This window comes from Canis aureus, chromosome 32 (genome assembly GCF_053574225.1).
Source record: "Canis aureus isolate CA01 chromosome 32, VMU_Caureus_v.1.0, whole genome shotgun sequence".
NCBI classification, from domain to species: domain Eukaryota; kingdom Metazoa; phylum Chordata; class Mammalia; order Carnivora; family Canidae; genus Canis; species Canis aureus.
In genome coordinates, this window is record NC_135642.1 from 44,400,561 (window position 1) to 44,423,224 (window position 22,664).

Below are 22,664 nucleotides of genomic sequence, written 5' to 3' on the forward strand. Positions count from 1 at the left end.
CCTAGTTCAGTGCTGTTTCTTTTGCATCAACCTGCTTTTCTATGCCTAAAGGAAAAACAGTGTCTCTAATTAATACTTATTTAGGATTAATAGTATCAAGTAGTCAAATGGCCACTTCTTGACTTGTTAGTAAGAGAGTAGGAGTGCATTGAACAGGATTCCATGAGGCTACATGATATATTTTTTCAATTAGGAAGGAAGGAGATCCACACCTTTTGGGGTGATTTTTTTGGTTCTGAGTGCTTCATATTTTGAAAATGACTAAGTAAATCATACATACTGTGTCTTTTCCTTCTGCCTGTGGCATAATAGTGATTGTGAGTAGACATGAAAGATGAGTGTATTTTTGCAGTTATATTTATTCTTCTGCAGCATTAATAAGCTTACAGCAACTATAACCTTGTACAGATCAACATTGTTTTCTTTAAAAAGTTTTCTTTGCATTTCCATATTAACATTAACTTTATAATAAGTAAAATACTAATACTAATTTTAGACAATTGGATAAGGAATAATGGTTACTATTAACATTTGACCCATTTGACCTATTTTCTGCTCTTTATATATTAGTATATAAATCTTACATGCTTTTTTATATATAAACTACATTGTATAGATTTGAATCCTTATTTTTTAACATTATACAGTATATACAGTTTTTAATATCATTATTGTTTAAAATTAATCAAATCTGTGTAGTATCATTTTAATATATGTGCCATAATTTATGAAATCAGTTCCCTACTGCTATTTTGTTGTAGGAAGTAAGTAGTCCAATTTCACTTTTTAACATGTAGCTGTCCAGTTCCATATGCATTTTAGGATTATTCATTCTAGTTCTGTGAAAAATGTTGATACTTTGATAGGGATTGCATTAAATCTTTAGATTGCTTTAGTTGTATGGCCATTTCAACAATATTTATTCTCCCAATTCATTAGCATAGAATGTTTTCCCATTTGTGTCATCTTCAATTTATTCCATCAATCTTTAATAGTTCAGAGTATAGGTCTTTGACCTCCTTGGTTAGGTTTATTCCTAGATAATTTATTGTTTATGATGCAATTATAAATGGGATTATTTTCTTAATTTCTCTTTATGCTACTTTATTATTTAGTATATAGAAATACAATAGATTTGTGTATTGATTTTGTATCCTACAACCTTTATAAATTCATTTATCATTTCCAGTAGGTTTTTGGTGGAGTCTTTCGGATTTTCTATATATAGTGTCATATGATCTGCAAGTAGTGAAATATTTAGTTCTTCCTTACCAACCTGGATGCCTTTTATTTCTTTTTCTTGTCTGATTGCTGTGGCTAGAATTTCAGGGCTATGTTAAATAAAAGTGGAGAGAGTGAATATACTTGGCTTGTTCCTGATCTTAGGGGAAAAGCTCTCCTCTTTTCACCATTGAGTATGATGTTAGCTGTGCGTTTTTCATAGATGGCCTTTATTATGTTGAAGTATATTCCGTGTGAAACTGCTGTGTTGAGAATTTTTATCGTAAGTGGGTACCATACTTTATTAAATGTTTTTTCTGCATTTTTTGAAATAATCATATGATTTTTATCCTTTCTCTTGATCTGATGTATCATGTTGATTGATTTGTGAATAGTTAACCACCCTTGCATCCCAGGAATAATTCCCACTTGATCTCGGTGAATGATTTGTTTTTAATGCATTGTTGGATTTGTTTTGTTTATATTTTGTTGAGGATATTTTTGCATGTGTGTTCATCGTTTTTCTCTCTCTCTCTTTCTCTCTCTCTCTCTCTCTCTCTCTCTCTCGGTGTCTTCATCTGGTTTGGGTATCAGTATAATGCTGGCCTCATACAATGAAATTGGAAACTTTTCTGACTCTTCTGTTGTTTTAAATAGTTTAAAAATAATAGATATCAACTCTTTTTTAAATGTTTGATAGAATTCACCTGTAAAGCCATCTGGTCCTAGACTTGTATGATGGGAGTCTTTTTGACTAATGATTCACTTTCATGGCTGGCAATTAGTCTGTTCAAAATTTTCTATTTCTTCCTGATTTCAGTTTTGGCAGGTTATATGTTTTCAATAATTTGTCCATTTCTTCTATGTGTCCAATTTGTTGGCATATAATTTTTCATAATATTCTCTTATAATTATTTGTATTTCTGTGGTGGTATTTATTTCTCTCTTTCATTCCATCATTTTGTTGGAATCCTCTTTCTTTTCGTTTTGATGAGTCTGCATATAAGTTTATCAGTTTTGTTGATTTTTTTTTTTCCACAAAGAACTAAGTCCTCGTTCCATTTATCTGTTCTGTGGTTTTTTAGTTTTAGCTTCATTTATTTTTGTTCTAATCTTTATTATTTCCTTTCTTCTACAGGTTTGGGTTTTCTTCTTCTTTTTTATTCCCTCTCTCTTTTAGGTATAAAATTAGGTTGGATTTTTTTTTTTTTTGAGATTTTTCTTCTCGAGCCAGATCTGTATTACTATAAACTACCTCTTGGTATCACTTTTGCTGTATCCTAAGGAATTTTGACTAAAGTGTTTTTCATTTGTCTCCATGTTTTTTGATTTCCTTTTTGATTTCTTGATTGACTCATTCATTATTTAATAGTATGTTATTTAATATCCATGTATTTGTGTTCTTTCCAGAATTTTTCTTCTGGTTCATTTCTAGATTTATAGTGTTGTGGTCAGAAAAGATGCATTTTATGACTCCCTCTTTTTAATTGGGACTTGTTTTGTAGTCTAATAATGATCTATTGTAGAATATTCCATGTGCACTTGAAAAGAATGTGCATTCTGTTTTAGGATGGATTGTTCTGAATATATCTGTTAGATACATCTGGTCCATTGTCATCCAAACCTGTTGTTTTCTTGTCAGTTTTCTGTTTGAATGATCTGTCCATTGATTTAAGTAGTGTTTTAAAGTCCCCTGCTATTATTGAATTACTGTCAGTTACTACCTTCATGTTTGTTAATAGCTGTTTTATGTATTTGAGTGTTCCCATATTGGGTGTATACATACTTAAAATTGTTAAATACTCTTGCTCGATGTTCCCTTTATAATTATATAGTGTTCTTCTTTGTCTCTTGTTACAGTCTTTGTTTTAAAGTTTATTTTGTCCAATATAAGTATTACTCCCCAGCTTTCTTTTCACTGCCATTTGAATGATAAATGCTTTTCCATCCATTCCCTTTCTGTCTTCCTGTGCCTTTAGGTCTGAAATGAGTCTTTTGTAGGAAGCATGTGGTTGAATCTTGCTTTTTTTTTATCCATTCCATCACCCTGTGTTTTTTGATTGGAGTGTTTAGTCCATTTACATTTAGAGTAATTATTGTTACTATGTACTTACTGCCATTTTGTTACTTGTTTTATTTTTATTTTTTTAAGATTTTATTTATTTATTCATGAGAGGAACAGAGAGACTGAGACAGAGACACAGGCAGAGGGAGAAGCAGGCTGCACACAGGGAGTCTGATGCAACACTCGATCCCAGGACCCCAGGATCACTCCCTGAGCTGAAGCCACATGCTTAACCGCTGAGCCACCCAGGCGTCCCAGTTACTTGTTTTATGATTATTTTTTGTAGTTCTTCTTTGTTCTTTTCTTCTCTTGCTCTCTCAGGGTTTGCTGGCTTTCTTTAGTGATATACTTGGATTCCTTTCTCTTTATTGTTTGAATATCTGTTATCAGTATTTGATTTATCTTTACCTTTATTTTTTTTTTAAAGATTTTATTTATTTATTCATAGAGACAGAGAGAGAGAATGAGAGAGAGAGGCAGAGGGAGAAGCAGGCACCACACAGAGAACCTGATGTGGGACTTGATCCCGGGTCTCCAGGACCATGCCCCAGGCTGCAGGCGGTGCTAAACCGCTGCGCCACCGGGGCTGCCCTGTCATTACCTTTAATGTTATATATAATGTCTTTTGCACGGATCAGTTGATGATATACATTGCATATATTAAGTTGATGTCACATAAGCTTGAACCCATTCCGAAAGCATATTTTTTCTCTTCTCTTCCCCATGTTTTAGGTATATGGCGTCATGCTTTACATCCTTTTATTTTGTGAGTCTCTTGACTGTTATAAATATACTTAATTTTACTGCTTTTGTGCTTCCTACTTTTCTTATTCCTGCTTATGGTCCTTCCTTCCTACTCAGAGGAGTCCCTTTTAACATTTCTTGTGAGACTGGTTTAATGGTGATTAATTCCGTTAATTTTTGTTTGTTTAGGAAACTTTTTATCTCTCTTTCTATTCTGAACCGTACCCTTACTGGATAGAGCATTCTTGGTTGCAGGGTTTTTTGTTTGTTTTTTCTGCACTTTGAATATATCATGCCCCTCCATATTGGCTTGTAAAGTTTCTGGTAGAAAATCAGCTGATAGCCTTATGGAGTTTCTCTTGTATGTAACGATTTTCTCTTGCTACTTATAAGATTCTCTATCACTACTTTTTGCCATTTTAATTTTTGTGTGTTCTTGTTCAGGCCTCTTTGGGTTGTTGTGGGATATCTGTGCCTGCTGGATCTGGATTTCTGTTTCCTTCCCCAGATTCAAAAAGTTTTCAACTATTATTTTTTCAAATAAAATTTCTGCCACTTTTTCTCTCTCTTCTTCTGGGATCCCTGTAATGCAAATGCTATGCTTGATGGTGTCCCTGAGTTCCTTTTATTATTCTCATCTTTTATTCGTTTTTTTTCTTGCTTCTGTTCAGCTTGATTGCTTTCCATTACTTTGTCCTCCAGTACCCTCATCTGTTTTTTTTGTTTGTTTGTTTGTTTGTTTGCTTCCTTAGTCTATTACTTATTCACTCTAGGATATTTTTAATTCTAGTTACTAAATTTTCCATCTCTGATTGGTTCCTTTTTACTTTTTCTCTTTCTTGAGCGTCTCACTGAGGTCCTCCACTCTTTTCTCAAGTTCAGGGAGTATCTTTATGACCATTACTTTAAATTTCTATCAGGCATATTACTTAGGTTCATTTCATTTAGACTTCTTATTGTGATTTTGTCTTGTTCTTTCATTAGGATGTATTCCTCTGTCTCCTCATTTTATCTAAGTCTGTGTATTTTCCTAGGTGTTAGGCAAATGAGCTATATCTCCTGCTCTTGCCTTATGTTGAAGAAATTGTATAGTGCCATGGAGTGCGGTATCCCCTGTTAACCTGAATCTGGTGCTTCATGGGTATCTCCTGTGTGGTTTTTGTTTTTTTTTTTTTTGTTTTTTTTTTTTTAATTTATTAATGATAGTCTCACAGAGAGAGAGAGAGAGGCAGAGACACAGGCAGAGGGAGAAGCAGGCTCCATGCACCGGGAGCCCGATGTGGGATTCGATCCCGGGTCTCCAGGATCGTGCCCTGGGCCAAAGGCAGGCGCCAAACCGCTGCGCCACCCAGGGATCCCTCTCCTGTGTGGTTTATGTGCTCCTTACTGTTGTATCTGAGCTGGGTTTTCCTGAAGCTTAGCAGTCTGCGGTGGCTGTTTGCCTATTATGGTAGGGTTTGGTCCCTGTGTTGTTAGTGTGCAAGTCTGGGCCTGCCTTGGGCTTGAGTTAAGTCAGACCATGCGTTTTTCAGCTGTGGTAGCAGCAAACTACAGGGCACTCCCCCTATATTGTCTCCTGAGAAGCTTTTGTTGGTGGGCAGGGCCTTCAGTCAGACCAGATGTCTGTCCCCAGCCAATTGCTGGGGCTGTAATCCTATTTTCCTGTTCCTCTGTTCAGGGTAGGTGTTACTTTGGTGTGGTGCTGACCCCTTTTGGGGCTGCTTGCATATTGGCACACTTGTGGGACTACTTTGGATGGATTCTAGTTGTGGGTATGTTGGAGGGAGAAGGTTTGCTGGAGAACATCGAGGCAGGGTGTGCTGTTAGTGAGCTGGGTAGAGGGTGTTTGAGCTGTGCTAGTTCCCATATATCCCTGTATCTTGGTGGAATCAGGAGAGGGAAATGGCATCATGAGCTCCTTTATTCTTGGAGAAGTCTTCCTAAGATCCCCCCTGCAGCACATTCTCTGAGATTAGTGAACAGATCTCACTCCTGTCTCTCTAACTCCTGCTTCTATGCTATATCTCCGTGAGGGTTATGTGCCTCTTGATCATGTCTCTACCCTTCCTACCTCTTCCATGTGGCCTCTTCTCTACATTTAGCTATGGAGAACTTCCAGTCTTCTAGTCAGTTTCTGGGTTATTTATAATCACGTGGTTGTAATCTAGGTGTATTGGTGGGAAGTGAGCCTTAGGATCTTCCTACTCAGTCATCTTCCCCTGGAATCTTCTGAGGCTTGTTCTTTAGTGATTCCTCAGGAAGATCTTATTTGTATAATATTCTCTGAGGTTTTATTTTTAATGTTGGTAGCATTTATCTGTAATTTTATTCTTGAAAGTTGGTTTCACTAGATATAAAATCCTTAGCTCACATTTCTTTGAAAATACTAAATATATTACTTTATTTTTTCCTAGTATAAAATGTTACTATCAAAAAGGGACTTATAATCCTTTTAACTCACTTTTTCCCCCTGTATGTCCAAGTAATTTTTCCTTTTTCTTCAAAGCTCAGAAGTAGTAATAGGATATGTCTTGGCATTAGCGACTCTGGGTATTTTAGAGCATGTGACGTATTTTATTAGTATTTAATTATATTCTATTCAGGAAACTTTTCCCGAATTATAGTTCTTTTTTTTTTTTTAAAGATTTTTCTTTATTTATTCATGGGAGACAGAGAGAGAGACAAGACACAGGCAGAGGGAGAAGCAGGCTCTATGCAGGGAGCCCGACGTGGGACTCGATCTTGGGTCTCCAGGATCACGCCCTGGGCTGAAGGCGGCGCTAAGCTGCTGAGCCACCCAGGCTGCCCTGAATTATAGTTCTTAATATTTGATCTGTTCCTTTGTTTTCGTTTTATTTTTCAGGGATTTCTATTTACTTCTTTCACCATCTTCCTATATTTCCAGTTAGTTACTCTCAAATCCTTTTTATTTCTTTAGATATAAATATTTTTTTCTCCTTATTTTTATTTGAGGCATTATTTGTTGTGTTTATTCATTCTTTGTCTTTTCTTTTTGTTTTTTTATATTTATTTATTTATTTATTTATTTATTTATTTATTTATTTAATAATAAATTTATTTTTTATTGGTGTTCAATTTGCCAACATACAGAATAACACCCAGTGCTCATCCTTCTTTTCATTTCTTAAATGATTTTTTTTTCCATTTGAAATCTTCTTGTAGTCTCATGACCTAAATTTTGAATGATTAAGATGGTGATTTGTGTTTTATCATGCCTTCTACCACTTTAAAAATTTGTTTTAGGGGCACCTAGATGGATCAGTTGGTTCAGTGTCTGCCTTTGGCTCAAGTCATGATCTCAAGGTTTTGGGATCGAGCCCCACATTGGGCTCTGCTGGCAGGCACTCCTTCTCCTCTCTGTGCTCTCTCTCACTTTCTCTCAAATAAATAAATAAATAAATAAATAAATAAATAAATAAATAAAATCTTTTAAATAAATTTTGTTTTAGCTTATTTTGAAATAGTTAGATTTGATTTATTCTGTGCATTTTTTGGTGTATTTTCATCATTTGTATTATTGCTTAATTTTAGTTATTTTTTTCTTTTAATAGTTTTGGCTATTGATCTTCATACTTTTACATGGAATTGGTTTTATAGGACTTTTAGAATGAGTTGTGATTCAGGGTAGCTATTAAATTTCCTGGAGCTCCTTTTCTATTCTTTTATGTGTAAAAATACAGTAACCTGCTTTCAGAGATTTCTTGATTCTGTTTCCTTGCTCTCCTTTTATCAAGTCATTTTCCCCTTTATTGTTATTATTTCTAGTTTGCTCAATTAAATTCCCTTTGTGGCAGCTTCTTCCATAGATTGCTTTTGAGAGTTCATTGGGACTAGCCTTCACCAAATTGTTCAGTCTTTAATGCAGCTATGTTTCATTCATCTGCCACTAGAATGGGTATACTTCTCTCTGTTTTAAATGCTGTTCTCAAAATGGCCTATTGAATTCTCCAGCGAAAAATAGTTCCTTTTCTAGAATTCTGAAGTTCTTTATTCACTCGTTTCCCTTTGATTTCTCCTTCAAAGACACTGAAGCTACTGATATGTTGGCAATTTGACCTTACCTACTTCTGTTTGGGGGTTAGGAGGATACATTGTCACCTTGTTTTATTGAAAATATTTTCTATGGGTCTTGCTTTTGATATGTAATTGCTCTTTCTGTTCTATATGATAATTTAGAAATAATCTAAAACTTTGCTACCACTGCCTTCTTCTACTTACAGTCTTCTGATACAAGCATTTTAATGACTAATCCTCATGGAAATAAACCAAAATTTTCTCAACCACTCCTTAATGTTGAAAAACCTTTATACATACTTTCTATCTTCAGAAGCCATCTCAAAACTTTCCTGTATAAAGTCTTCATAGTTTTAATGTGAAAATGACTATTAATTATCCTCTGTCATATCCAACAATGTGTTTCTTTTATTACCCAAAACTGATCTGTTTCTTAGAGAAACTAAAATATAATGCAAAACACTAGAAGGAAAAATATAAAAACTTGAAATGTGTTTACAGAAAACTGGACAAAAGACACATTTTAAGTCACAAAGGACAAGATACAAATGGTCTAACATACTAACATCAGTATTTCAGCCAACAGATTGACAGATTTACAAACAAAATAGAAATACTAGGTATGGCAAATCACTTGTGGAGATATAAATTAATTCCTGTTTTGGTTCAGTTTGGGAATATTTAATGAAAATCCTTAAAAATATCTGTAATCTGTGATGTAGGAAGTTCAGTTCCATGATTTGATCATAAGGGAAAAGTATATTATGTGTTTAAAATTGTGACTATATGAATATTTGTTGTACTGATTTATAATATTGAAAATAAAAAATTATCCAAATATCTAACAACAAAGCATTTAGTAAAGTTAGGTGTATTCAGGAATGGAATACCTTACAGCCACTGGATTATATTGTAGAATATTATTTAATGGTATGAATATTTTTGGATTTTTAAAAAAGATTTTATTTATTTGAAAGAAAGTGAGCACGCACAAGTGAGGGTAATGAGGGAGGAAGGGCAGAGGGAGAGGAAAAGGGAGAAGCAGGCTCCCCACTGAGCAGGGAGCCTGATGCCGGGCTGGATCCCTGGACCCTGGGATCATGACCCAAGCTGAAGGCAGTTGCTTAAATGACTGAGCCACTCAGGCACCCATATATTTGCAATGTTAAATGAAAAAGAAGTTTATAAAGTATCATAAATGGTGTATTCTACTTTTACAAAAACAAATATATACAAAGAAAAATGTCTGGAAGGATATACTCAAATAATTATTTTTAGGTGTATTATAGGAGATCTTTATCTCTTTTTTGTGTGTGTACGTTGTTTTGAAGATTTTTTTCTTTTTTTGTTTTTAAGATTTTATTTATTCATGAGAGACACACAGAGAGAGGCAGAGACACAGGCAGACGGAGAAGCAGGCTCCCCATGGGAGCCCAATGTGGGACTTGTTCCCAGGACCCGGGGATCACGACCTGAGCCAAAGGCTCAACCACTGAGCCACCCGGGTGTCCCTGAAGACTTTTATTTCTTAATTCTATTTATATTTCCTATAATTAACACTTACAGATTTTGTATTAAGAAAAAAGTTACTATTAAGTCATAAAAATATAAATATATTCTCATTTGTTTTTAGTTTTGAGATTTAAAAAAATGTTAATATAAATGTGAGTACATAATGCATGTGTGTTTGTGTATGTAAATGTATTCTTTTTGTTTAAAAGATATGGTTTTTGATAGTTGTGGATAAATTTCCAAGTTTTTCTATATAGTGCCTGCATTTATGTGTAAAAGATCATAAGTGGATTCTATTAGATATGTAAATGATGTTTATAAACAACTGAAAATAGTATAATTCAGCCTTTCATAAAATTGAAAATGTCATTTAGAGTATTACTTTTCCTTGGGCAGAGGTAGAAATTTACATGGGAGACTTTGTTTCCTTGAGCCATGTTAGGTAGAAGGAATGTAGAGTACTAGAAAAGCTTCTCTCGTGAGGTTAGCCAGTTGTGGTTTTGACCTTGAGCTTTGTGACTGTGGACATAATGCCAAACCTCTTTGAGCCATTGTTAAACATGTTGTGAAATGTAAACATATTGCCACCTGTTCTATGGGGTTAAGATTATAGGAAATAATGTATGCAATTTAGCCCTTTGCTGATCACATATTAAGTATTCAAAAAATGATAACCTGGATGGTGATTTCACATACGACTTGCTTTGTACCATGTATCCTTAGGAGATATGGCAAGAGGGTTATCTTTATTTATTTATATTTTTGCTTTCTTTTGATGTGAGACCTGGGTTATTTTTTTCTAGTTGGATTTGAAATAAAGCCTATGCAACAGGCTTCGCTTATCAAAGAAAAAAATTGCTTTTGCTTTTGAGAGAGTATTTTCTCCCTTTGCCTGTAGAGTTTTTGGTTTATTTTTATTTTTTGGTACCTTATGATTTGAAAACTTTCATAGTAAGTACAATTCTGTGGCCCAAACTCATTTTCCAGCCATATCGCTAAGGTAGTAGCCAAAAGTATAGACACTCTAATCATACTGTCTGATTTAAATTTAGGCTTTATTACTTTACTATCTGAAAAAGTTGCTCAGTTATGATTTTGACTGTCTTTGGGCAAGTAATTTGACTTTTTGTGTTTGTTCTCACAGTTTCAATGGAAATAATAAACATACACACCTTCTAAGTATATTCCAAGTATAGTTTAAAGGACTGAATGAGTGATTATATGTAAAGTACTTAGCTTATTATTATAAGCCTTCATAAATATTTTTTGTTTTTTTAAATTGAGATTTAATTGACATATAACACTGTATTAGTTTTTTGTGTACACCATAATGTTTGGATGTGTATATATTTGTGTGTGTGTGTGTGTGTGTATATATATATATATATATATATAGTGAAGTAATTATCACAACTAATTTAATTAACATCCATCACCACATATAGTTACAACTTTTTGTGATGGGAATTTTTATGATCCACTGTCTTGGAAACTTTCAAACATACCATACAGTATTGTTAAATATAGTTATGATGCTTTACATCCTCAGGATTTATTTATCTTATATAACTGAAAGTTTGCACCTTTTGAGCACCTTCACTCTTTTGAACATAAATACTGTTATTAGCTCTTACCACATTACTCTTTTCATACTTATTTATTTAATGCATACTTATTGTCTACCATATGCCAGGCACAGTTCCAGATACAGAAACAAAACAAAGTCCTTGCCCTCATTAAACTTATATTCTAGTGCAAGAGATTGCAAATGAAAATTTGATGTTAAGCAAATCCTATGAAGAAAAATAAACAGAATAAAGAGATGGCAAATAGTAGAGGGTGTTACTTAGGATTGGGTATTCATTTTAGCTGAGACTGTGCAAATATCTAGAAGAAGAATATTCTTGGGTAAGGGAACAACATATATAGATTCCTGAGGCAGTAACATTCCTGATGAATATGAGAAGCAACATCTACTCTACTGTGGATGGAGCAGAGTGAGAAAAGGAGACAGTACTATAAGTTCAGAGAGGTCAATGATAAAGAGCTTGTGGGCCATTGTAAAGAGTTTGGATTTTACTTTAAATGTGATGAAATGGCGTTATTTTGATAAGAGGAATAATGTGTTGTGATTAATGTTTTAAAAATATCACTGACTACTTTTGTAATGAAAAGACTTGAAGTAGAAGCTGGGAAACCAGTTAAGAGACTGTTGGTAGTATAGACAAGAGCTGATGATGGTGGTAGGCAGAAGTGATTGGATTTGGGATGAATTTTGGGATCTATTTGGAAGTAGAGCTCTTAGGATTTGCTGATGTATTGAATATGAGCAGTTGTATAAAGGATAGTACCATTTACTGAAATGGGAAATCCTGAGTAACTATGTATATGGGGAGCATAAATGTTTTGTTATGGACTGTTATTTGGAAATGCTCATGTTGGAAATACTCCATCTAAGTGGACATTTTTAGACAGTTTGATATGGGCGTGGAGTTCAGAGGAGAGGTCAAGGCTAGAGATAAAAATCTGTGAATTGCCTTTGTATAAATAATATTTCAAGTCACTACACTTGATGAGTGAGTTTGGATAGAGAAGAATAGCTCTGGGATACTCCAACATTTACTGATCAAGCAGAGCAAAAGGATGCACCAAAGAAGATTTAGAAGGCACAGCTGGTAGTGTAATATTTGGAAGCCTAGTGAAGAAAAGGTGTCAGGAAAAAGGAAGTGATTTAGGGTATTAGAAATTTGAGGAGAAAGTCGAAAATAATTTCTATAAAGAGTGTGTGGAGAAAATAGTTTAAGCTTCTTTGGTTGCCTGGCAATATTAGAGGCCATTTGAGATGTCATAAATTTAATGTGAGAGTAATCAACATAGTTCATAATTATAGCCACATTAATCTGCCCAGGTATGTGTACAGAGTAGCGTGAGAGCTGGATTTAGAGTTAGTATTTTGCCATGAAAGTATGAATAAAGAAGAGAGGGGAAGGGAACGTACATGCTGTGTACATGCTAAGAAGTATTATAATGAGGGCTGTAAAATCTAACATTGATAAGGAGGGATATGGGGGCAGACTTTCTGTGTTCCATCCAAACCAGATCTCTGTTGCCAATAATCGCATTCTACTTTCATCTCTGCGTGTGTTTTATGAGATGCCCTTTTTATTTTTCCTTTCTGTCACCTTTCCCAGCTCCCAGCCCAAAGAAAAACACATAGATCCAATATCCATGCATTTAAGTTCAGTCCATTCTTCAAGAGATAGCAAACATGGTACTTCCTTCCTGAAACCTTTCCTCCTGACCCCCACTGGACAGTGCTTTTGTTTCCCTTTTGAACTCTTTCTAATTGGCACTTATTGGTTGATATTGTAGATTTGTGTTTGTGTGTTCATATATATATTTACCTCTTATTCTGCACTGTGGTTGTGAGGAATAGGCATATGTCCTTGTATCTTTAGCAACATCACAACTGATGTGCAGCAAAAGTTTGATAAGTCAATGAAGTCTTAAGTAGAACAATTTCTTCAAAAGCAATTGTGAAAACCAGCATTTCATAAAGATTACTTTTACTTTCATCTGTATACTCTTTTATACTCACTATAGTCTGTATTTTTTTTAACAGGCATCATCATCATCATCATCATTATTTATTTATCTTGCAGGAGCATCTTTCCTTAAAGAAGTATATTATTGATGTTGTGGTTGAAAGTGCAGCTCTACCAGAGTCTTTGAAAGATGGAGAAGAGCGGCAGAAAAATAAAAAAAAAGCCAAAAAGATAAAAGCCCGGATGAACTCCAGGTACTCTAAATATCCTTAAAAACAAAATAAAAACTGTTAGTGATATATCCTTTTTTAATGTAGATCTAAGGAAGACCCTCTGCCCCCCTCACAAAAGTTTAAACTTGTTTGCTTTAAGAAAGCCTTGAAAATAATATTGATGAGCTTAACTTATAGCCACTTTCTTTGATTGAGAAAGAAAACTGCCTATCGATCTAAAGCCCTTGCTTTCACCTGTTAAGAGCTCTTCCTATAATTGGATGCCAAAGCTCTGCCAAACTTGTGCCTCCTCCAGCATATAGTAGTATGTTTAAATATGTGTAAACTAATCCTATTTTTCTTTCCAACTATTGATTTTTAAATGAAGCATCAAAGAAAATCAATAGCAATCAACAAATAGAAGTCTGCTGGCTATAGTGTCAAATCCCCTGCCTAGGTTTAATCAATTTGGTTGCCTGTCACAACAAGAAAAAGTTCAAGAAATATCTTGAAATGGAAAGTGAGTTCTCAGACCTGTAGTTTATCATCAGCCTCCAAAGTAACATCTGAGGATCAGACAGCTATGTAGTACATCATTACCTCAGATGCTTTGAGCATCACCTGATGACTGATGAGTCTTATTCAGGACACAAATGTAGTTTCTCCTTAGTGGATAATTCTTGCCATTTGGAGGAAGGTAATCTAAATACGTTGTTTTACCTTCATTGGTAAATGTTATGGAAGTTGGAGGAGCTTGACCCCATGGGATTATAGAAATATAGTTCTAGGAGGTGAATGGTGGTTATTGCTCTATGGTTTCCAATTTCAGATTGAAATTGTTTCATCTTCCAGAAACAGCAAAAACTTGCAGAGTACTCATTTAAGCAAATAACAGAAAGGCTTTTTTGATTGTATTTTTTTGTGATCCTCTAAGTTTCTAAAAATAGTTTCACAGTATACTTGAAGGTATTACTGACCTTCATTCAGTTCTAGTTTATGCTAAGAACTTGCTGACCTTCTGACACTGAAATGCTATCCAGCCCATTTTTGTGAGTTCTTTTTTGTCCTCTGTGTACACATTCCCTTGGTAAGCTCCCCCAGCCCTGTGGCTCTAACTATCCTCCTACTTAGTGACGACCTCCCATTTTATATCTTCAATTTTACTCAGACACAAGCTCCTGTTTTCTTCCTCACCCCACTCTCTAAAACCCCTCTTTGTCCCATAGTCTTCTCTGTCTCAATAAATGGATACTCTACTCTAGCTTTGTATGCCAAAACCCTTGAAGTCATCCTTGACCTTTCTCTTTCTTTCACGCCTCACATCCAGTCCAACTGCAAATAATATTAGCTTTGATTTGAAATATATTCAGGAAAAATTAAAAAATATATTCAGAATTTGACTACCTTTCTCTAACTTCACTGTTTCCCCTGAAGCTCTGTGACTAGGATTCTTGTTTCTGCCCTTGCTTCCTTGTAGTCTATTCTAAACACTCAAGTCAGAGTGAATCTACTACAACGTAAATTAGATCATGTCACTTCTATTCTCAAAACCTCCGATTTCCTCTTCCCGTATATCCATACACCTTTTTCCCTTGCCTACTTCAAGTCCTTGCTCAAATGTCACCCTTTTCGTGAGGCTTTCCTCAAGAGCTTGACGTGTTTTGTTTGTTTTTTGAAACATAGGTAGTGATAATTTATTACATATTCTTAAAATTATAGGAAAAAAATACCTATGATTCCGTTGCTAATATTTTGGCATATATATCCTTTTTATGCATACTTAGCTATATCTATAGACTTTATTCTTCATCACAATATGATTTATTCAAGTGATGTGTAGAGATATCTGGTGTGGTTTGTTGACTTTTGATAAATCTAGATACTCATGTAATCTATACCTCTATCAAAAATTGTCTTTGTGCCTCTTTCCAGTCAGTTTCTCATTACCCCTGGCCTTTTATAATCACTGCCCTGCTTTCTATGATTATAGAATATTTTTTCCTGTTCTGGTAAGGCATACAAATTAAATCAAACTCCCCTTGGCTGGCTTCTTTTACTAAGTGTACTGTTTTTTAGATATATCAGTGTTATTGTATGTAGGTAGTTTGATTCTTTTTATTGTTGCACATATTCATTGTGTGCATATCCTACAATTTTCATTTATTCATCTGTTGATAGACTCATGGGTTTCCAGTTTTGGGCATTTGTAAGTCAAGCTCTCCTCAAGTCTTTGGGTATACATGTGTTTTCCTTTCTCCTGGGTAAATACCTAGAAGTGGAATACTACACCATTTTCCATAATGGTGTACTCTTTACACTTCGATCAGCAATCTGTGGGGGTTCCACTTGCTCCACAGTCTTGTCAATGGACACTTGATATTTTTAGTTTTTAAAATGTTATCCTGTTTCAGCAGGAATGTAGTGGTATCTCATTGTGGTTCTAATTTGCATTTCCATAGTGATTAATAATATATATATATTGAGCATCTTTTCATGTGCTTTTTAACCATTTAGTATCTTTATGAAGTGGCTGTTGAAGGTTTTTGCCTATTTTAAAAATTGAGTTGTCATCTTTTGCGTTGTTTATACATTCTGACTACAAAGTTCTTTGTCAGATATATGTATTGCAAAGTTATTCTTGCAGTCTGGAAATTGCCTATTAAATTTTCCTGAAGATAGCCTTTGATAAGCAAAGGTTTTTTCTTGTGATGGTGTCTCTTTTCGGTTTTGGGTTCTAAAAGGTCTCTGAACAAAGGTAAAAAGAAACTGTATTTTTTAATAGAAGCTTTGTAAGTTTATCTTTTGCATTTAGGCTTATGATTCATCTTGAATAAATTAATGGGTATAAAATGAAGCATTGATCCAAGTTTGTTTTTCCATATAGGTAACCAGTTGTTCCAACAGTATTAGCTGAAAAGGTTTCTTTTCCTATTATACTCTCTGTTAGGATTTAGGCATTATGTTAGCTATCATTTTTTGTAGATGCCCTTTATCAGGTTGAGGAAGCTGTTTTTATTCTTAGTTTCCTGAGACCTTTTTTCATAGGCTGATATTCTGTTTTCTTTTCTTTTTTTTTATTTTTATTTTTATTTATTTATTTATTTTTTCGAGTTGAAATCTTTATTAAACCTATAATGTATGCTGAAAGTGGCTAACTCTTCTGAATAATTCATTTTTTTTTCTTCTTCTTTTTTTTTTTTTATTGGTGTTCAATTTACTAACATACAGAATAACACCCAGTGCCCGTCACCCATTCACTCCCACCCCCCGCCCTCCTCCCCTTCTACCACCCCTAGTTCGTTTCCCAGAGTCAGCAGTCTTTACGTTCTGTCTCCCTTTCTGATATTTCCCACACATTTCTTCTCCCTTCCCTTATTTTCCCTTTCACTATTATTTATATTCCCCAAATGAATGAGAACATATAATGTTTGTCCTTCTCCGACTGACTTACTTCACTCAGCATAATACCCTCCAGTTCCATCCACGTTGAAGCAAATGGTGGGTATTTGTCATTTCTAATAGCTGAGTAATATTCCATTGTATACATAAACCACATCTTCTTTATCCATTCATCTTTCGTTGGACACCGAGGCTCCTTCCACAGTTTGGCTATCGTGGCCATTGCTGCTAGAAACATCGGGGTGCAGGTGTCCCGGCGTTTCATTGCATTTGTATCTTTGGGGTAAATCCCCAACAGTGCAATTGCTGGGTCGTAGGGCAGGTCTATTTTTAACTGTTTGAGGAACCTCCACACAGTTTTCCAGAGTGGCTGCACCAGTTCACAGTCCCACCAACAGTGTAAGAGGGTTCCCTTTTCTCCACATCCTCTCCAACATTTGTTGTTTCCTGCCTTGTTAATTTTCCCCATTCTCACTGGTGTGAGGTGGTATCTCATTGTAGTTTTCATTTGTATTTCCCTGATGGCAAGTGATGCAGAGCATTTTCTCATATGCATGTTGGCCATGTCTATGTCTTCCTCTGTGAGATTTCTCTTCATGTCTTTTGCCCATTTCATGATTGGATTGTTTGTTTCTTTGGTGTTGAGTTTAATAAGTTCTTTATAGATCTTGGAAACTAGCCCTTTATCTGATATGCCATTTGCAAATATCTTCTCCCATTCTGTAGGTTGTGGTTTAGTTTTGTTGACTGTATCCTTTGCTGTGCAAAAGCTTCTTATCTTGATGAAGTCCCAATAGTTCATTTTTGCTTTTGTTTCTTTTGCCTTCGTGGATGTATCTTGCAAGAAGTTACTATGGCCGAGTTCAAAAAGGGTGTTGCCTGTGTTCTTCTCTAGGATTTTGATGGAATCTTGTCTCACATTTAGATCTTTCATCCATTTTGAGTTTATCTTTGTGTATGGTGAAAGAGAGTGGTCTAGTTTCTTTTTTTTTTTTTTTTTTTAAAGATTTTATTTATTTATTTATTTTTTTATTGGTGTTCAATTTACTAACATACAGAATAACACCCAGTGCCCGTCACCCATTCACTCCCACCCCCCGCCCTCCTCCCCTTCTACCACCCCTAGTTCGTTTCCCAGAGTTAGCAGTCTTTATGTTCTGTCTCCCTTTCTGATATTTCCCACACATTTCTTCTCCCTTCCCTTATTTTCCCTTTCACTATTATTTATATTCCCCAAATGAATGAGAACATATAATGTTTGTCCTTCTCCGACTGACTTACTTCACTCAGCATAATACCCTCCAGTTCCATCCACGTTGAAGCAAATGGTGGGTATTTGTCATTTCTAATAGCTGAGTAATATTCCATTGTATACATAAACCACATCTTCTTTATCCATTCATCTTTCGTTAGACACCGAGGCTCCTTCCACAGTTTGGCTATCGTGGCCATTGCTGCTAGAAACATCGGGGTGCAGGTGTCCCGGCGTTTCATTGCATTTGTATCTTTGGGGTAAATCCCCAACAGTGCAATTGCTGGGTCGTAGGGCAGGTCTATTTTTAACTGTTTGAGGAACCTCCACACAGTTTTCCAGAGTGGCTGCACCAGTTCACATTCCCACCAACAGTGTAAGAGGGTTCCCTTTTCTCCACATCCTCTCCAACATTTGTTGTTTCCTGCCTTGTTAATTTTTCCCATTCTCACTGGTGTGAGGTGGTATCTCATTGTGGTTTTGATTTGTATTTCCCTGATGGCAAGTGATGCAGAGCATTTTCTCATGTGCATGTTGGCCATGTCTATGTCTTCTTCTGTGAGATTTCTGTTCATGTCTTTTGCCCATTTCATGATTGGATTGTTTGTTTCTTTGGTGTTGAGTTTAATAAGTTCTTTATAGATCTTGGAAACTAGCCCTTTATCTGATATGTCATTTGCAAATATCTTCTCCCATTCTGTAGGTTGTGGTTTAGTTTTGTTGACTGTATCCTTTGCTGTGCAAAAGCTTCTTATCTTGATGAAGTCCCAATAGTTCATTTTTGCTTTTGTTTCTTTTGCCTTCGTGGATGTATCTTGCAAGAAGTTACTATGGCCGAGTTCAAAAAGGGTGTTGCCTGTGTTCTTCTCTAGGATTTTGATGGAATCTTGTTTCACATTTAGATCTTTCATCCATTTTGAGTTTATCTTTGTGTATGGTGAAAGAGAGTGGTCTAGTTTCATTCTTCTGCATGTGGATGTCCAATTTTCCCAGCACCATTTATTGAAGAGACTGTCTTTCTTCCAATGGATAGTCTTTCCTCCTTTATCGAATATTAGTTGCCCATAAAGTTCAGGGTCCACTTCTGGATTCTCTATTCTGTTCCACTGATCTCTGTGTCTGTTTTTGTGCCAGTACCACACTGTCTTGATGACCACAGCTTTGTAGTACAACCTGAAATCTGGCATTGTGATGCCCCCAGATATGGTTTTCTTTTTTAAAATTCCCCTGGCTATTCGGGGTCTTTTCTGATTCCACACAAATCTTAAAATAATTTGTTCTAACTCTCTGAAGAAAGTCCCTGGTATTTTGATAGGGGTTGCATTAAACGTGTATATTGCCCTGGGTAACATTGACATTTTCACAATATTAATTCTGCCAATCCATGAGCATGGAATATTTTTCCATCTCTTTGTGTCTTCCTCAATTTCTTTCAGAAGTGTTCTATAGTTTTGAGGGTATAGATCCTTTACATCTTTGGTGAGGTTTATTCCTAGGTATCTTATGCTTTTGGGTGCAATTGTAAATGGGATTGACTCCTTAATTTCTCTTTCTTCAGTCTCATTGTTAGTGTATAGAAATGCCACTGACTTCTGGGCATTGATTTTGTATCCTGCCATGCTACCGAATTGCTGTATGAGTTCTAGCAATCTTGGGGTGGAGACTTTTGGGTTTTCTATGTAGAGTATCATGTCATCAGCGAAGAGGGAGAGTTTGACTTCTTCTTTGCCAATTTGAATGCCTTTAATGTCTTTTTGTTGTCTGATTGCTGAGGCTAGGACTTCCAGTACTATGTTGAACAGCAGTGGTGAGAGTGGACATCCCTGTCTTGTTCCTGATCTTAGGGGAAAGGCTCCTAGTGCTTCCCCATTGAGAATGATATTTGCTGTGGGCTTTTCATAGATGGCTTTTAAGATGTCGAGGAATGTTCCCTCTATCCCTACACTCTGAAGAGTTTTGATCAGGAATGGATGCTGTATTTTGTCAAATGCTTTCTCTGCATCCAATGAGAGGATCATATGGTTCTTGGTTTTTCTCTTGCTGATATGATGAATCACATTGATTGTTTTACGGGTGTTGAACCAGCCTTGTGTCCCAGGGATAAATCCTACTTGGTCATGGTGAATAATTTTCTTAATGTACTGTTGGATCCTATTGGCCAGTATCTTGTTGAGAATTTTTGCATCCATGTTCATCAGGGATATTGGTCTGTAATTCTCCTTTTTGGCGGGGTCTTTGTCTGGCTTTGGAATTAAGGTGATGCTGGCTTCATAGAACGAATTTGGAAGTACTCCATCTCTTTCTATCTTTCCAAACAGCTTTAGGAGAATAGGTATGGTTTCTTCTTTAAACGTTTGATAAAATTCCCCTGGGAAGCCATCTGGCCCTGGACTCTTGTGTCTTGGGAGGTTTTTGATGACTGCTTCAATTTCCTCCCTGGTTATTGGTCTGTTCAGGTTTTCTATTTCTTCCTGTTCCAGTTTTGGTAGTTTGTGGCTTTCCAGGAATGCGTCCATTTCTTCCAGATTGCCTAATTTATTGGCGTATAGCTGTTCATAATATGTTTTTAAAATCGTTTGTATTTCCTTGGTGTTGCTAGTGATCTCTCCTTTCTCATTCATGATTTTATTAATTTGAGTCTTCTCTCTCTTCTTTTTAATAAGGCTGGCTAATGGTTTATCTATCTTGTTAATTCTTTCAAAGAACCAACTCCTGGTTTTGTTGATCTGTTCCACAGTTCTTCTGGTCTCGATTTCGTTGAGTTCTGCTCGAATCTTTATTAACTCCCTTCTTCTCTTGGGTGTAGGATCTATTTGCTGTTTTTTCTCTAGCTCCTTTATGTGTAAGGTGAGCTTTTGTATTTGAGTTCTTTCCTGTTTTTGAATGGATGCTTGTATTGCGATGTATTTCCCCCTTAGGACTGCTTTTGCTGCATCCCAAAGATTTTGAACGGTTGTATCTTCATTCTCATTAGTTTCCGTGAATCTTTTTAATTCTTCCTTAATTTCCTGGTTGACCCTTTTATCTTTTAGCAGGATGGTCCTTAACCTCCACGTGTTTGAGGTCCTTCCAAACTTCTTGTTGTGATTTAGTTCTAATTTCAAGGCATTATGGTCTGAGAATATGCAGGGGACAATCCCAATCTTTTGGTATCGGTTCAGATTTGTGACCCAATATGTGGTCTATTCTGGAGAAAGTTCCATGTGCGCTTGAGAAGAATGTGTATTCAGTTGAGTTTGGATGTAAAGTTCTGTAGATATCTGTGAAATCCATCTGGTCCAGTGTATCATTTAAAGCTCTCGTTTCTTTGGAGATGTTTTGCTTAGAAGACCTATCGAGTATAGAAAGAGCTAGATTGAAGTCACCAAGTGTAAGTGTATTATTATCTAAGTATTTCTTCACTTTGGTTAATAATTGATTTATATATTTGGCAGCTCCCACATTCGGAGCATATATATTGAGGATTGTTAAGTCCTCTTGTTGAATAGATCCTTTAAGTATGATATAGTGTCCCTCTTCATCTCTCACTACAGTCTTTGGGGTAAATTTTAGTTTATCTGATATAAGGATGGCTACCCCTGCTTTCTTTTGAGGACCATTCGAATGGTAAATGGTTCTCCAACCTTTTATTTTCAGGCTGTAGGTGTCCTTCTGTCTAAAATGAGTCTCTTGTATATAGCAAATAGATGGGTCCTGCTTTTTTATCCAGTCTGAAACCCTGCGCCTTTTGATGGGGTCATTAAGCCCGTTCACATTCAGAGTTAATATTGAGAGATATGAGTTTAGTGTCATCATGATATCTATTCAGTCCTTGTTTTTGTGGACTATTCCACTGAACTTCTTCTTAAAGGGGAATTTTAAGAGTCCCCCTTAAAATTTCTTGCAGAGCTGGTTTGGAGGTCACATATTCTTTTAGTTGCTGCCTGTCTTGGAAGCTCTTTATCTCTCCTTCCATTTTGAATGAGAGCCTTGCTGGATAAAGTATTCTTGGTTGCATGTTCTTCTCCTTTAGGACCCTGAATATATCCTGCCAGCCCTTTCTGGCCTGCCAGGTCTCTGTGGAGAGGTCTGCTGTTACCCTAATACTCCTCCCCATAAAAGTCAGGGATTTCTTGTCTCTTGCTGCTTTAAGGATCTTCTCCTTATCTTTGGAATTTGCAAGCTTCACAATTAAATGTCGAGGTGTTGAACGGTTTTTATTGATTTTAGGGGGGGATCTCTCTATTTCCTGGATCTGAATGCCTGTTTCCCTTCCCAGATTAGGAAAGTTTTCAGCTAGAATTTGTTCAAATACATATTCTGGCCCTCTGTCCCTTTCGGCGCCCTTGGGAACCCCAATTAAACGTAGGTTTTTCTTCCTCAGGCTGTCGTTTATTTCCCTTAATCTATCTTCATGGTCTTTTAATTGTTTGTCTCTTTTTTCCTCAGTTTCCCTCTTTGCTATCAACTTGTCTTCTATGTCACTCACTCGTTCTTCCACCTCGTTAACCCTCGTCGTTAGGACTTCTAGTTTGGATTGCATCTCATTCAATTGATTTTTAATTTCTGCCTGATTAGCTCTAAATTCTGCAGTCATGAAGTCTCTTGAGTCCTTTATACTTTTTTCTAGAGCCACCAGTAGCTGTATAATAGTGCTTCTGAATTGGCTTTCTGACATTGAATTGTAATCCAGATTTTGT

General features: G+C 35.8%; 1 protein-coding gene across 8 annotated transcripts in view; it reads left to right on the top strand.

The window, feature by feature from the left end:
* Positions 1-22,664, top strand: part of SCAPER (S-phase cyclin A associated protein in the ER) — a 421,844-nt gene that overhangs the window by 165,911 nt on the left and 233,269 nt on the right. For all 8 annotated transcript variants that reach the window (XM_077882048.1, XM_077882050.1, XM_077882046.1 and 5 more), the window contains one exon: positions 13,240-13,376. In XM_077882048.1, coding sequence (XP_077738174.1) covers positions 13,240-13,376 — 137 coding nt within the window. The remainder of the gene's footprint in view (positions 1-13,239; positions 13,377-22,664) is intronic.